This window comes from Leopardus geoffroyi, chromosome B3 (genome assembly GCF_018350155.1).
Source record: "Leopardus geoffroyi isolate Oge1 chromosome B3, O.geoffroyi_Oge1_pat1.0, whole genome shotgun sequence".
NCBI classification, from domain to species: Eukaryota; Metazoa; Chordata; class Mammalia; order Carnivora; family Felidae; genus Leopardus; species Leopardus geoffroyi.
Genome location: NC_059337.1, coordinates 139038010 through 139050903, shown reverse-complemented (window position 1 = coordinate 139050903; position 12894 = coordinate 139038010). Strand labels below are relative to the sequence as shown.

The window sequence follows — 12894 nt, the reverse complement described above, 5'->3', positions numbered from 1 at the left end:
CCCACGTGAGAACTTTCTGCGGTTTTCCGTCTGCCCTTCCCCAGCACCGTCCTGTCTCTCCTGACCCTTCGCTCCCCAGCTCAGTCGGCACTGTCAGGAAAGTCCGGTCCCCTGCGCAGCCGCCGTCTGCTGGAGTTCCTGCCCCACGGCCCAGCCAGCCGCTCGCACGTCGCAGTTTGTCCTTCGCTTCCTGACCCGTTCGTTCTCCCCGTCTTCCTTCTTTCCCAGCCCTTGATGGTGGGCGTGGAGCCTTGGCTCTTTGGAAGGAGCGAGGATGATGACCAGGCCACCTGTGTTGTGAGGGACTGTCAGCTACTCCCCTCGCTTTCTGTACTCCTGCTGACATCGATGGTCCCCAAGTTCTGTCTTTCCACGTGGACTTCAGGTTACATTTGGCTATGGCTCAAAGCAGGCAGTGTAACTATTTTAAAGTGCTTTCATGTTTTATATATCTTCTGTACTCTAGGAGCTAGGGAAAAAAAATAACTGAATATGAGAATTGGAAAGATCCTGGGAGAGATGATCTCTGGTGGTTCCAGACCTTTCACCATGAAAGAAGGATCTCTTTTATTTTGTTTCTACCAAGAAATTGTGTACCCGAAGTAATCATTTGAATACCGGTTTGTTTTTTTGTGAACACTGGATAACCGGTCCAAAAGAAATTGAATTGTTAACAGTTTTGGCCTAAAAGCAAAAAGGTTGGATGCTTTTTATTTAGTCAGCTTGTGTCGCCTTACTTACTTAAGCAAATGTTTATTTTTATGATTAGACTATTTAAAATTGCTTACAGACTTCTGTGTATACACTCAAAAGCTCCTAGAGGGCCTAGGACCCTGGGGTGGTAGTTAGTGATCTAACCCAGATTTCTCCCTTCATAGACGAGGAAGTTAATGCCCAGAGAAGTGAGTTGACTTGCTCAAGACCACACAGTTAGTGGCCAAGTCAAGACCAGAACACAGGTCTTCATCCCAAATCCAGTGCGTTTTCTAAGTGATGGCCTAATAGCTCCCCCTCCCCCAACCATTCCATAATACTTACTGAGCTCTTGCTCTGTGTATGCCAGCTCTTGTCCTAGGCACAGTGAACAAAGTAGAGAAAAATCCCTATACAGTTGACATTACGAGTAAATAAAATAGATGATTTGTCATATTCTGTGCCATGGGGAAAAAAGTGCGGACGGAGGAGGCAGGCGTCAAGGGGCTGTTGCCGAGAAAACCAAATGGAGAAACCAAATGGAGATGTGTATTTGGAAGACGGGGGATGACCTGGGGTTCCAGGCTCCTTGTAGTGACTGGTGGAAATACAGCACTTCCATTTTACTGTGGGTTAAACTGGGCTTTTGTGGAATGGCTTAGGATATAAATGCAGACATTAACTCTGTAGAAAAATTGTGTTTCAAGTCCATTGTGCAGTCCAGCTTGGGGAAGTCCGCTTCTTCTGTGTGAGGTATACCATCGGTATATAATTATGACTTCATTGTTACAGAACTCCCAGTGTCTGTATGTTGATACCCTGTTTATCAGCATTAATTTCAAGAATGCTCACTAAAATCCACCAGCGTAGGTGGCATTTAAAAAATTTAGTGACTTGGGGTGCTTGGGTGGCTCGGTTGGTTGAGCATCCCGACTCTTCATTTCGGCTCACGTCATGATCTCAGGGTCATGGGATCGAGCACCCTGTCGGGCTCTATGACGAGTGTGGAGCCTGCTTGACATTCTCTCTCTGCCCCTTCCCCCTGCTCCGCTCTGTCTAAAATACAAAGTAAAAAATAAAATAAAAATTTACTGACAAGATGTTTAGGTTCAGAGTTTAAGTTCCTTGCCCACGATCCCATCACATGTAACTGGTGAAACTGGAATTCGTGGCTGGGTTTTCTGGCACTTTCTGCTTCACCGTGGAGCTTAAATCCCTTACTCTTCTCTTTTTTTTACTTCTTGGTAATGATTATATCATTTGGTTTAATCTTGAAGGTTGCTTTTATCAGTTTGTTCCCTGTATAAATGGAGAATATCTGCCAGAATGAATTTTTCCAAAGTAAACATTATTTAGTAAACTAGGAAAAGATTTTTGTGAGGACAATTTAAGTAAATCTAACGTAGAATACGATAAACATCAGTTAAGTTGTTACATTACCTTAAGAAAAGGTAGAGCTGAAAGACGTTCCCCTTTATTTAGGCTTTGAGATACTTGCATCCACGTTATTTTGTGGCTTCGTTTTTTATTCTCCAATTGAATAAATTTAACTTCTATTTAATTTCAGCTGTTAGTACTTTCAAATATAAATAACTCCCTTTCTCTGTCTTTAGAGAATTTAGATTCACATCAGAAGTTCCTATTCGACTTGATTATCACGGCAAACACGTGTCAATGGATCAGGTTTGGAAACTTTGTATAAATATACTCTACAAAATTATCTCCTTTGTTTTTTTGTTTTCTAATTATCTCTTTGTTTTTCTTTGCTAGGAGTTAATTTTGAAACCTTTCCTGTCATAGTTTATGTGTGTTTGAAATGATGTGCAAGATTTTAAAATTCTGTTTTTAAAGTAAACGCCATTTAAGAACCCATGAGTACAGTTGTTATAAGTTGTGTCATATGTCCTATTGTGTATTTTTTTTGTTGTAAATATTTTAAGTGTTCTAGCTTTATTCGTGAATGAATGTTACTTTGCTTTTCCCGAATAACAACTATTTTAAATGGGAGGTCTCTCAATCTACACATTGATCTGTTTTAAATCCTAAAGGGCACGCTAGCAGGGATCCTGATCGGTCTGGCCCAGTTAAACTGCTCGGAACTGAAGCTGAAACGCCTTTTCTACCGGCACGGGTAGGTTGGTTTAGTACTTGAGGCTTTACGGTATGGTTCCTACAGTTAGTTTACGACAAATTGAACGTTGAGTTTTCTTAAACAAATAATTTAATTACTTTACACCATTGTCTGCAGAGAGCTCGTTTTTAGAGGACACTTCCCAGTTAGGGGCTACTTTTTATTCTGAGCGAGTACTAGTAGTTTGGACAGAGGAGGATTTTTCAAAAACAGCTATGGTTGTTTTTAAATAATTTCCCAAAGTTGTAAATCCGTTTATTTAGCAGAAAGACTGGACATTCATAGCGTGATGGTTCTTAGTAGCTGGGAGCCCTGTAGCAATTTATAGACATTGAATTCATCTGATGCCAGAATGAAATTAATCCCTGGATGCTCAAGAAATTAGAGCAGTGGAAGGACACACTTCTGGTTACCTAAGCCTCACAGAAATTACTGATGTTAAACCAGATTATATGTGTGTACATACATCCGTGTGTAATATATTCAGACTGAATATCTACAATATCTGAACCTGCAAATCTCTTTTCTGTATACTAATAGTCATTTGCTCTAGCTTGCTAGGTGTTGACAAATTGTTTTCGTATGCCATCACCGAATGGCTCACGGACATTAAGAAGAACCAGCTACCGGGGATCTTGGGAGGCGTTGGGCCTATGCACTCTCTAGTACAATTAGGTGAGTTTTCTTTTTTAATCAAAAGATGATTTCTTTTGCCTGATCTGTGATTCTTAACCCTTTTGGAGTTCGTGGATGCCTCTGAGAGTCTTTGTGTGGACCATCTTTCTAGAAAATTCACGTGCATGGTCATGCACACCTGCAAGAACACTTGGCCTCCCATTTCAGGTTAAAAACCCCAGGGTGAGAGTGATAGCAGAGACCCGGGCTTCATCACTCCTGATTTCCCTGTATCGACTGTCGTTCTAGTGCAAGGCCTGAAGGACTTGGTCTGGTTACCCATTGAGCAGTACCGGAAGGACGGGCGCATCGTCAGAGGGTTTCAGAGAGGCGCTGCCTCCTTTGGCACTTCCACAGCAATGGCTGCTCTAGAACTCACAAACAGAATGGTTCAAACCATACAGGTATCTCCCCACAGCCTGCCTTCCTCTGTACAGAGAGGAGGACTTACTGTAAAACGGTTGGGGTTTTTTTTGTTTTTAAAATGATATTGTGAAACTATACAAAATGCTGGAGTAGGTATTTTATTTATGATGAGTTAATTTTTTATTTTTTTATTGCTTAGCTTTCCAGTGTTAAATAATTAGTAGAATAAAGTGGAATGCAATGTCAAATTTGTTTGCCTGTTTCAGTTAAATTACGACCTTTAAGTTAGTCGAGGATTTATTTTGCCTCATTTATATGAGAAGATCATAGCTAAACGTAAAGAAATCATTGCAGATCAAATAGCAGATGTATTAAGGTTTGTTGCATTAAGTATTGAGCTCTAGTTGACCTTGTCTAGTTGTTCACAGACAGAGCATTCTTGACTAGCCTGGTAACATGGAGAGTGTTCTCCGAGGACAGAGGAGCCACTGAAAAAGTCTGATCAATCCAGATATTAATTTTTTTTAACGTTTATTTTTGAGAGAGAAAGAGAGAGAGAGAGAGACAGCAAGAGCAGAGGAGGGGCAGAGACAGAGGGAGACACGGACTCCGAAGCAGGCTCCAGGCTCTGAGCTGTCAGCGCAGAGCCTGACACAGGACTTGAACCCACAAGCCGTGAGATCATGACTGAGCCGAAGTCGGATGCTTAACCGACTGAGCCACCCAGGCGTCCCCTAGGAATTAATTCTTAATGTGCCCTTTCATGTTCTTGTTTTTTTTGTAAAGAACTCAGCCCCTGCAGAAGTGCCTGTGTTAGAGCCTGTGGGTCCCTGTGTTCTTTTGGCCAAGTACATCATTGGGGCGTGTGCAGACTTTTCCTCTGATTCATTCTTTCTGATAAAATGATCCAGGCAGCAGCAGAGACTGCTTATGACATGGTGTCTCCTGGGACCCTTTCTATCGAGCCCAAGAAGATCAAAAGGTTTCCTCATCACCGCCTAGCCCACCAGCCAGTGGACCTGCGGGAAGGTGTGGCCAAGGCCTACAGTGTTGTGAAAGAGGTGAGTGGTATTTGAGAGGATGAGGCGGAAGCAGCTGGCGTGCTTTCCTGGCTTTTGTCTCATGAGCGTTCCATGGTTGGGATTTGTTTCCGAGAATCCCTGAGAGTGGACTTCGAATTGCTCCCAGTAGCGAGTGCAGATATCTGCATGAGGTCGGAGACTGGGGCCACGTAGTGATGGGCTCACAAGAGGGGTCATGATCCAGAGGAAAGACCGATTCTCCTTACGTGCAGAAGCCGGCTGGGTCACGGAGACCAGCGCGTGCCCTCCCCAGCCGGCTGTGACACGGGAGTCACACTGAGCTGTAGTTGCTCAGCTTTGTTGAGGAGTGCAGCTTTTACCGCTTTTCGGGTGAGCCGCTCACTCTCGTCCCGATCCCGTGCCTGCACTGTCCTGAAGGCGGTACGTGGGTTTTTGTACACGTTTTTACAGTTTTATCATGGATGTTATTCCTAAGCAACACGTACTGTTGTTTATATTTTGAAAGTCGCCATAAATGGCATCACCGTGTAGGTATCGCTGTGTAACGGCCGCCTTTCAAGATCGATCCATATTGGTATGTGTACATTTAATTTAAACTGTCTTACAGCATTTTACTGTATGACCGTATTTTCCTGTTGGTAGACAGTTGCCATTTTTTCCCCTAAAACACTGCTTTAGGAATGTTCATGTAAACGTCCCTTTATTTGTGCAAGAGGTTATGTGTAGCTGTTTGAATCCTGACCCTTATTAAGTATTTGCCAAATTGCAGTTTAGTTGCGCCAGTGAATCCCGGTTCTTTATGGGCCTTGTTGGGCACATTCTTTTTAATATGACATGAAGTTTGAGGTTGTTGTACTCGTGATGCATATATTAGGATTTCATTAAAGATCTTTTTTTCCCATCATGTTTGGACGGGCACAGGTGCCTAGGACGGTCTTTTCCCTGACAAAGTAGCCTCTGTGGTCCCGAACAGTCGGATGACCACTGAGGTAGGGCCCCCAGGACATGTATTAGTGGAATAAATAAGACCACTTGCCTTTCTTAAGAGGAGATTCGTTTGGGAGAATAGAGAGAACTACTGGTCAGACCTGTTCCTGTAGATATCAGGATGGGCTAGTTATCTAACATGTAGTCATGTTAGAAATCAGGTTTGTAAAAATGGTTCTGGGGTTCAAGGCCTAGTGGGGGCCGTTGAAAGCCAGATGTAATGGCACTTGGATAGGGGGCACTTTATAGTTTACACAAAGCTTGACCAACTTAATCTGTATTCATTAAAAAAAATATATTTATGTGCTTGCTTTGTCCCAGCTGTATAGCGACCATCAAAGGTAGGTGGTGTTCCTTGCTCGGCCCTGAGGACCGGCTCTGTGGGAACAGCTCCCCAGTGGAACAGGGCAGGTCAGAGTGGGTCAGGCTTGGAACTTGGGTGTTCGCTCTGCCTTGTCGTCTTCTTTCTCTCAAACTGTCAGGATGAGCCTGGGGGAGGGAGGGTGTGAACAGTGAGCACCCTGTGGACGGATCTCAATTCTGTGTTAAAAACTTTTTAAATAGAGGCACCTGCATGGCGATAAACGTGTCTTTTCCCTTTTAGATGTGAGTAAGTCAAAGATTGAGAGAAAACACCCCGTGTATTTCACAGAAAGGCTGCTCCTCTAGATCCGGGCTCTGCGCACCATAGCCTGTAGGCCACATCTGGCCCCGGCCTGTTTTTGTGTGGACCTTCTAGCTCAGGGTTATTTTTACAATTTTGAAGCATCGTAAAAAGAAGACAAAAAGAAAAAGCGTATACGGTAGAGACTGTGTGGCCCACAAACATTTCCCTTCTGGCCCTTTCCAGAGGAAGTCGGCCGACCCCGGCTTACATAACTCCCCCTCGAGGGAGGCAGGTAGCCGTGATGAGGGCGGCGGCGGTGGCGGTGGTGGTGGTGGTGGTGGTGACCCGGAACACGCTTAGTGAATACGCGGTTCCTGCCGTGCCGGTGTCGTTAGGTGTGTCGTGTCATTTAATCTCGACAGTCCCCACACCGTGGAAATTCCCCATTGGAAGGACTTGGTGAAGGCAGCACCTAAGTGCCGGAGCTGAGATGGAATTTACTTCTGTTGTCTCCACACTTGCTGGTGGGGCTTGCTGGGTGACGTCAGCTAGTACCCGGAGGGGGAGCCGAGGGAGGAGGGGGGAGGTGGTGGGGCGAATGGATAAACTGAGCCTTTTCTCTCTTGTATGTACTAGATGGTTGTAAAAAATGGCACTTAGGTGGCTGGGTTTTTGGTTTTGTTTTTTCTTCTTCTGTACTTTCCCTGCTGTGGTGTTCCGTGCTTTTGCCTGCTGTGCCGGGTGGGAAGGATACTCTTGCTCGCCTGTCAGAGTGATGGCAGGATTCTGGGTTAGGACAGCTTCCTCGATTTTTCCTGGAGAGCCCGCAGTTCCTTGCGCTGTGCCCCTCCTGAAACGGCCACACCGGAACAGGGACTCGTGTCCCCTGCGGGGAGGGGTCCAGAGTTAGACAAGTGCCGGATTCAAAAGTCATGCCTGCATTTTACCAGCTCGGTTTGATCAACACCTTTACATATTCAGCTTTAAAGGTTAACAGTCATTATTTTAATGTTACACAGTTAGAAGAGGAAAACATGCTACAGAAACCTTGTTTTTAATTATTAAACATGTTCCTGCTTTATGTTCTCAGATTTTTTTCTGTTTAATCCAGTAAGATGTTGTATTTCGCCTTTTCTCTCAAGTGCATGTTCCATGGTTATCTTTTCTAGTAAATAGACGATAATTTAAAACAAGTTAAGTAATTTTCTGGAGTTTCGTAGTCTTAGGTTTTCTTGTTACGGTTGGATCGGAAGAACTATCGCCATATTTCTTTTGAGATTATGTTATTCCGGAAGCTTTGTTTGCTAAGTTTGATTTAACTAGAGTGATTAATAGTGCCAGGAGAGCTCCTCTTGGATCATTAAATATTTCTTTAAGCTTCCCTATGTGAAATTGTAGTTTAGCTCTATTTTTTACACACACGTGTCACAGCAAAATACTAAATCATAATAATTGCCTTTTATTTTCCCTTATAATTAGAATTTTGTCACTAATATAATTATCCTGGGTTATCTCAAAAGCACAGTGGGTATTTTTTTTGGTCTAGTTGCAAGCATACTGTTGATGAACTCTGCTAAAGCTGTGTACTGCAGGAAAATTTAGAGATTTTTCTGACCTTCTCTCCTCTCTGCCTTTCAGGGACTTACAGACACGGCTCAGACTATTTACGAAACCGCAGCTCGAGAACACGAGAGCAGAGGGGTCACCGGCGCCGTGGGCGAGGTCCTGCGCCAGATTCCTCCCGCGGTGGTGAAGCCTCTGATCGTTGCCACAGAAGCAACATCAAATGTATTAGGTGGCATGAGAAACCAAATTAGACCAGATGTTCGGCAGGACGAGTCCCAGAAATGGCGCCACGGGGAAGACTGACTTTTCAGACGTGACTCTTCGTGAAGACAGCGCGGGGGGGGGGGACACAAGGAGCATAGCGTCCCGTCGGCAGCTTCAGAGGGAACTCATTTAATTTTATTGTGCTCATCTCAGGAACAAAAGCGTTTCTCAGTTAAATAATTTAATATCAAAAAAACACGCAACCAAAAACTTGTGACGTTTCAGGGCTCGTTTGGTACTTGCCTGTAGAAATGTTTGGCGGCTGGTGTCAGAAGTCCTAAGCGTTGGCTGCTGAGTGAGTGAAACGCTTGCTTTTATCGAAATGGCTACAATTCTCCTTGCTGGAGACGAGAGAGCATTGGAAGCCGCCTGTTACAGTGGAGCGTTCGGAAACGTGTCGCTTTGAAAGGACCATTTATGTTGCCCCGAGGAGCTGATTTTTCTCAAGGTTGAAAAAGAACCACAGCTTCGAAACTTCCATTGAGAACGAGAGACCGAGGCTCCAGGGAAAGCAAAGCAAATAGGATCTTAATATAAATATCACTGAGGAATAACTAACCTAGTCGGTTGGAGTTAGCGTCCGTGCACTTGAGAACACGATTTCCATTTCCTCAGAAAACCTTTCTGTGGGAGTTTGAGAACGTGAATGTCGCAGACGTGTTCTGTTGTGTTGCACTTTATCCTGTGTGTGTGTGTGTGTGTGTGTGTGCGTGTGCGTTTAGGTTAATACAAGTCGAGATACATTCGTTATGTAATTTACAGATTTTCACAAAATATAAAGAGTAAACTGAGTGTTTTTGGCGAAGGAAGCTAATAACTCAATCGTAATAACTTCCATTTATTTGAAGTGTAAACGAAAATGTGCACTCTATGATGAACTGGGGCCCATATGATTGTTTATATGTTCAGTTTTCAGCAGGGATAGTGCAGGCTTGTTAGGACTGTGTGGAGAGGGTGATTGGAAATGATTTTTACTCTTGTGAAATTAACCAAAAATCCTCCAAATATGCCCTAGTCAGCTATTTCGAAGTACCGTTTTTACTTGGTTAACGATGTACGTTTTGATAACCTGTCAGGAATGAATAAAGTATTTTTATTTAAAGGTAAAATTGTTTTATGCTTCCATGAATATTTTGCTTGTCTTAGAGCATATTTATAGATGCAGTACTAGGATCCATCCCAAGATACCTGGGGCACTTTCTCAAAACTGATTTTGGTTCATAGCAAGGAAATCCTTACCTAGGAGTGAGAGGGAAGTTGTCCGCAAGAACTCCATTTTTGACTTTCGGTTGATCTGGCAGAAAGCAAGTGGGGGACTTTGTTTGTCCAGTGTTTACAGCTGCATGATGGGACTTCTCATTTCCCAGAGTGGGGAGACTCACGTCTTTGATGTGAGTTTGGATTTCAGAACTGCTTCTCAGCCAGGGGTTTGAAAAATGATGTGGAATTGATTTCATTCTCTAGGTTCTCTGAACAAGAGGGCAACGTAGACCAAAAATCTGGGCCTTTAACATTGAAGAAAGTTGTGTTAAACAGTGTTTAATTTTTATTCTGTTTTCCTTTGTACTGTTGAAAAAACTCAGAGAAGCGCCTGTTTAAGTGTCACGGAACTTTCTTTGCGCCTGTAAAATGCAGTCTGTGTAAAATGGGATCCCGAGGAAACACTAGCCACACCCGTTCATCATCACGAAGCCTCAGCCTGCTTTGGGGGCACGTTCCGACCACCCTGCTCACCGACCCCTCCATGTTCCAGGTTCCTTAGAACAGAGCATACTGTGTATGTGATCTGTGATGATGAATCAAACAAACTGGATTAAACTTAACGTATAGAAGAGCTTTACATTTTCCGTAGTTACACCGATTATTTAAGTTCAGTTAGATACAGCATAGGGAGAAGTAATCATCCTCGTCTTTGTACTCTGAGTTGTAAATACACTGGTTTTTCAACACATTCGGTTTATAAATCCTGTTTTGACCTACATCTCCATAACGTAATCTCCACGGCCCGTGTCCTGTGCTCCTGCACCTGCTGTCCACAGCGTCTGTTTGGGAACCAGAAACCTGCCTCAGAAAGGTCCGGTCTCGAGGTTCTGTTCGCTGCCTCTTTAATCCAGATGGTCTTTACTGGAGATGTTTATGTGGGTCATATCTGAACCCTTCTGCATAATTAAGTATCTTCTATTTTTTCTCTTAAAAAAAACGTCTCTTCCAGCTTTTATGTCGCAATGACGCAGTAAGAAGATCGTTGGGCAGGGCCCTTGGGCTGCCAGGTCCGCTCTCACTAGGCAGGTGACGTGGCCAAGACATTTGATTTCTCTTCAGTCTCAGCGTCTGCCTGTAAACTAAGGGGGTTTTGGGTGACAGAGCCCAACAGAGACTTTTGGCTGATGAGGGCGTGTGTGCGCGCGTGTGTGTGTGCGCGTGTGTGTGAATGGCGGTGTGGGATGTAGCGCTTGATAGAGGGCCCCAGTCCTGCGACACCTCGCGCTGATGGCGCCGAAGGAGAGCGCCCACGGCAGCCGTGGGCTCCCCTAGATCTGGGATCTCTCCGAGTGCTGCATTTGAGTGGCTGCGGTGGCCGCGTGGTTGACTTTTGAGGTGCGGTTCTGAACGGAGCGGACTGCGTCCGTCTGCTTGGTGCTGCCTGGCGGCCGAACGGGCATCTCCCCAAGGAGTCCAGCGAGCAAGCTTGACCGAGATCCGTCAGCGAGTCTTAGAATAGACAGTGTTACAGAGACGTGTGAGGACCACTCGATTAAGACCGCGACGTCCATGGCGGTACCTTCTCTTGAACGGGGACTGACTTGCACTCCCAGTTGCCCTCTCTGTCCCCAGATTGCTGTTATTTACAAGTAGGACATCCACTTTAAGATTTGCCTTTTAGGATAGACCTAGTGTTTCTTCTAGACAGAGCAGTAAACGTCCATGTTAGCCACGTTTGGGTCCAATTTGGATTCCCGCTTATGCGCATGTATTTAACATCGATGTTTTTATAACGCAAAACTCGCTTTAAGAAATCTTTCCAAGCAGCCGTGTGCCTAAAATGGCAAAAAATACTAAACACCGGTGTTTCCTGCCTCCTGCTGTGTGTGTCACTTTTCCAGTAAAGTCCTGTTTACTTTGTAATCGTCCCCTTTCGAAAGCCGCGTTCTGTAGGCTTGGGGCCTCTGTTCAGTTTCTAAGCCATCTAGACAACTCTGCCTCTCCCGTGCGGGGGCCGCGTGTCCCGGCGTGTTTGGTTCGGGTTCTGTGCGCTGTGCGTACTCTCACCAGAGCGCCGAGACAGCGGGCAGTGTCGGAGTCCGGCAGTTTGCAACGAGGACACTTGCGCTAACTGGCTTCCGGGTTGACAGCTGCGAAGAGCTTCGGGCGTCGACTTGAATCACTGGCCTTTGTTTCCGTTTTCTTACACCTGCATTGGGCGTCTTCCCTCAGAATCGTGGGGAGGAAGCGTGGCAGGGCTGGTGTTCCGTGGTGAGCAGTACTGTTTCCCCTCCCATCCTCTTAACCTGCTTAGGACCTTCGGGACCAGGTCGAGAGAGTTCTTTAAGCTCGAGAGGAAGGGACTGTCAAAAACTCGTGACCCTCTTTGTATCTGCAGGTGGATGAGACAAGCCAGCTGATATCAAGTAGAATAAATCAAATACGAATTTGTGAGTCTTAGGTGTAACGAGGAAGGTTATGTATATAGCGTAGAGTTAACGTAGGGGAAAAAAATCTTTTGTCGAGCAAGCCCATTTCTGCTAGTCTTTTCATATAACAATAGCTGAGTGCTTTGATGCCAATGTAAGTCCCTATCGCCGGGGTCAGCCAGGCACACCGCTCCCCTCAGTAGACTTCATAAACACAGCTGTCATCAGCCCGCTTACGCGGGGAGTATTTTCCTTTCATTGTAGTCTGCACACCACAGGTAGAAAAGGTGTTCTAACACCATCACGATGGGCTGCTTTTGGGAGGAGAAATTTGAGTGCCAACAATTCCCATTTCGAGATGTCAGCAGTTTTCAAAAACATTGGTGTTAGAGATCTTTGCCTCCTGGGCCAACCATGGGCACCTTGGTTTCGAGTGCCCCCTGCTGACGGTCAGGAGGTGGCAGGTGTGACGCTGGCTGGCTCCGTGACCTCTCTCCAGGGCAGTGCATTGTTGACGTAGCAGCCCCCCCTTTAAGAAATGTGTTTATCTTGCTGTTCGACACGTATTTTGTATATTTGAAATGGCAGCTTCTAGTTTCTAGTTGGATTCGTCTTCTCTCGTTTCTATAGAACTCGCCGATCACCCAGGACCGGTTGCTTTTTGATGGTGGAATTTGGAAGGGGTGCCAAGTTTGGCTCTTCTGTGAATCCATCCCGACTTCAGAGATTGAATTTAATCTCACGACAATGTTGTGTACTCGTTGCTAAGTTTTCTAGTTTCCCTAAGGTAATTTTGGATGTGAATACTTTAAGAATACCGATGCTATATGAGTATTTTTGTGGAAATGTAACTTTTTGTCAGTGTGACTGTTGAAAATATTATGAAATGAAGAGAACTCTTGAAGAAAATTAAAATATTTACTCTTTGGA

General features: G+C 44.8%; 1 protein-coding gene across 5 annotated transcripts in view; it reads left to right on the top strand.

Moving 5' to 3' along the window:
- Positions 1 to 12894, top strand: part of ATG2B (autophagy related 2B) — a 73323-nt gene extending 60429 nt beyond the window's left edge. For 4 of the 5 annotated variants that reach the window (XM_045451998.1, XM_045451999.1, XM_045452001.1 and 1 more), the window contains 6 exons: positions 2307 to 2376; positions 2742 to 2824; positions 3378 to 3499; positions 3749 to 3903; positions 4777 to 4926; positions 8141 to 12894. In XM_045451998.1, coding sequence (XP_045307954.1) covers positions 2307 to 2376; positions 2742 to 2824; positions 3378 to 3499; positions 3749 to 3903; positions 4777 to 4926; positions 8141 to 8371 — 811 coding nt within the window. In that variant the 3' untranslated portion in view covers positions 8372 to 12894. The remainder of the gene's footprint in view (positions 1 to 2306; positions 2377 to 2741; positions 2825 to 3377; positions 3500 to 3748; positions 3904 to 4776; positions 4927 to 8140) is intronic. The other variant, XM_045452000.1, reaches the window with a different exon arrangement.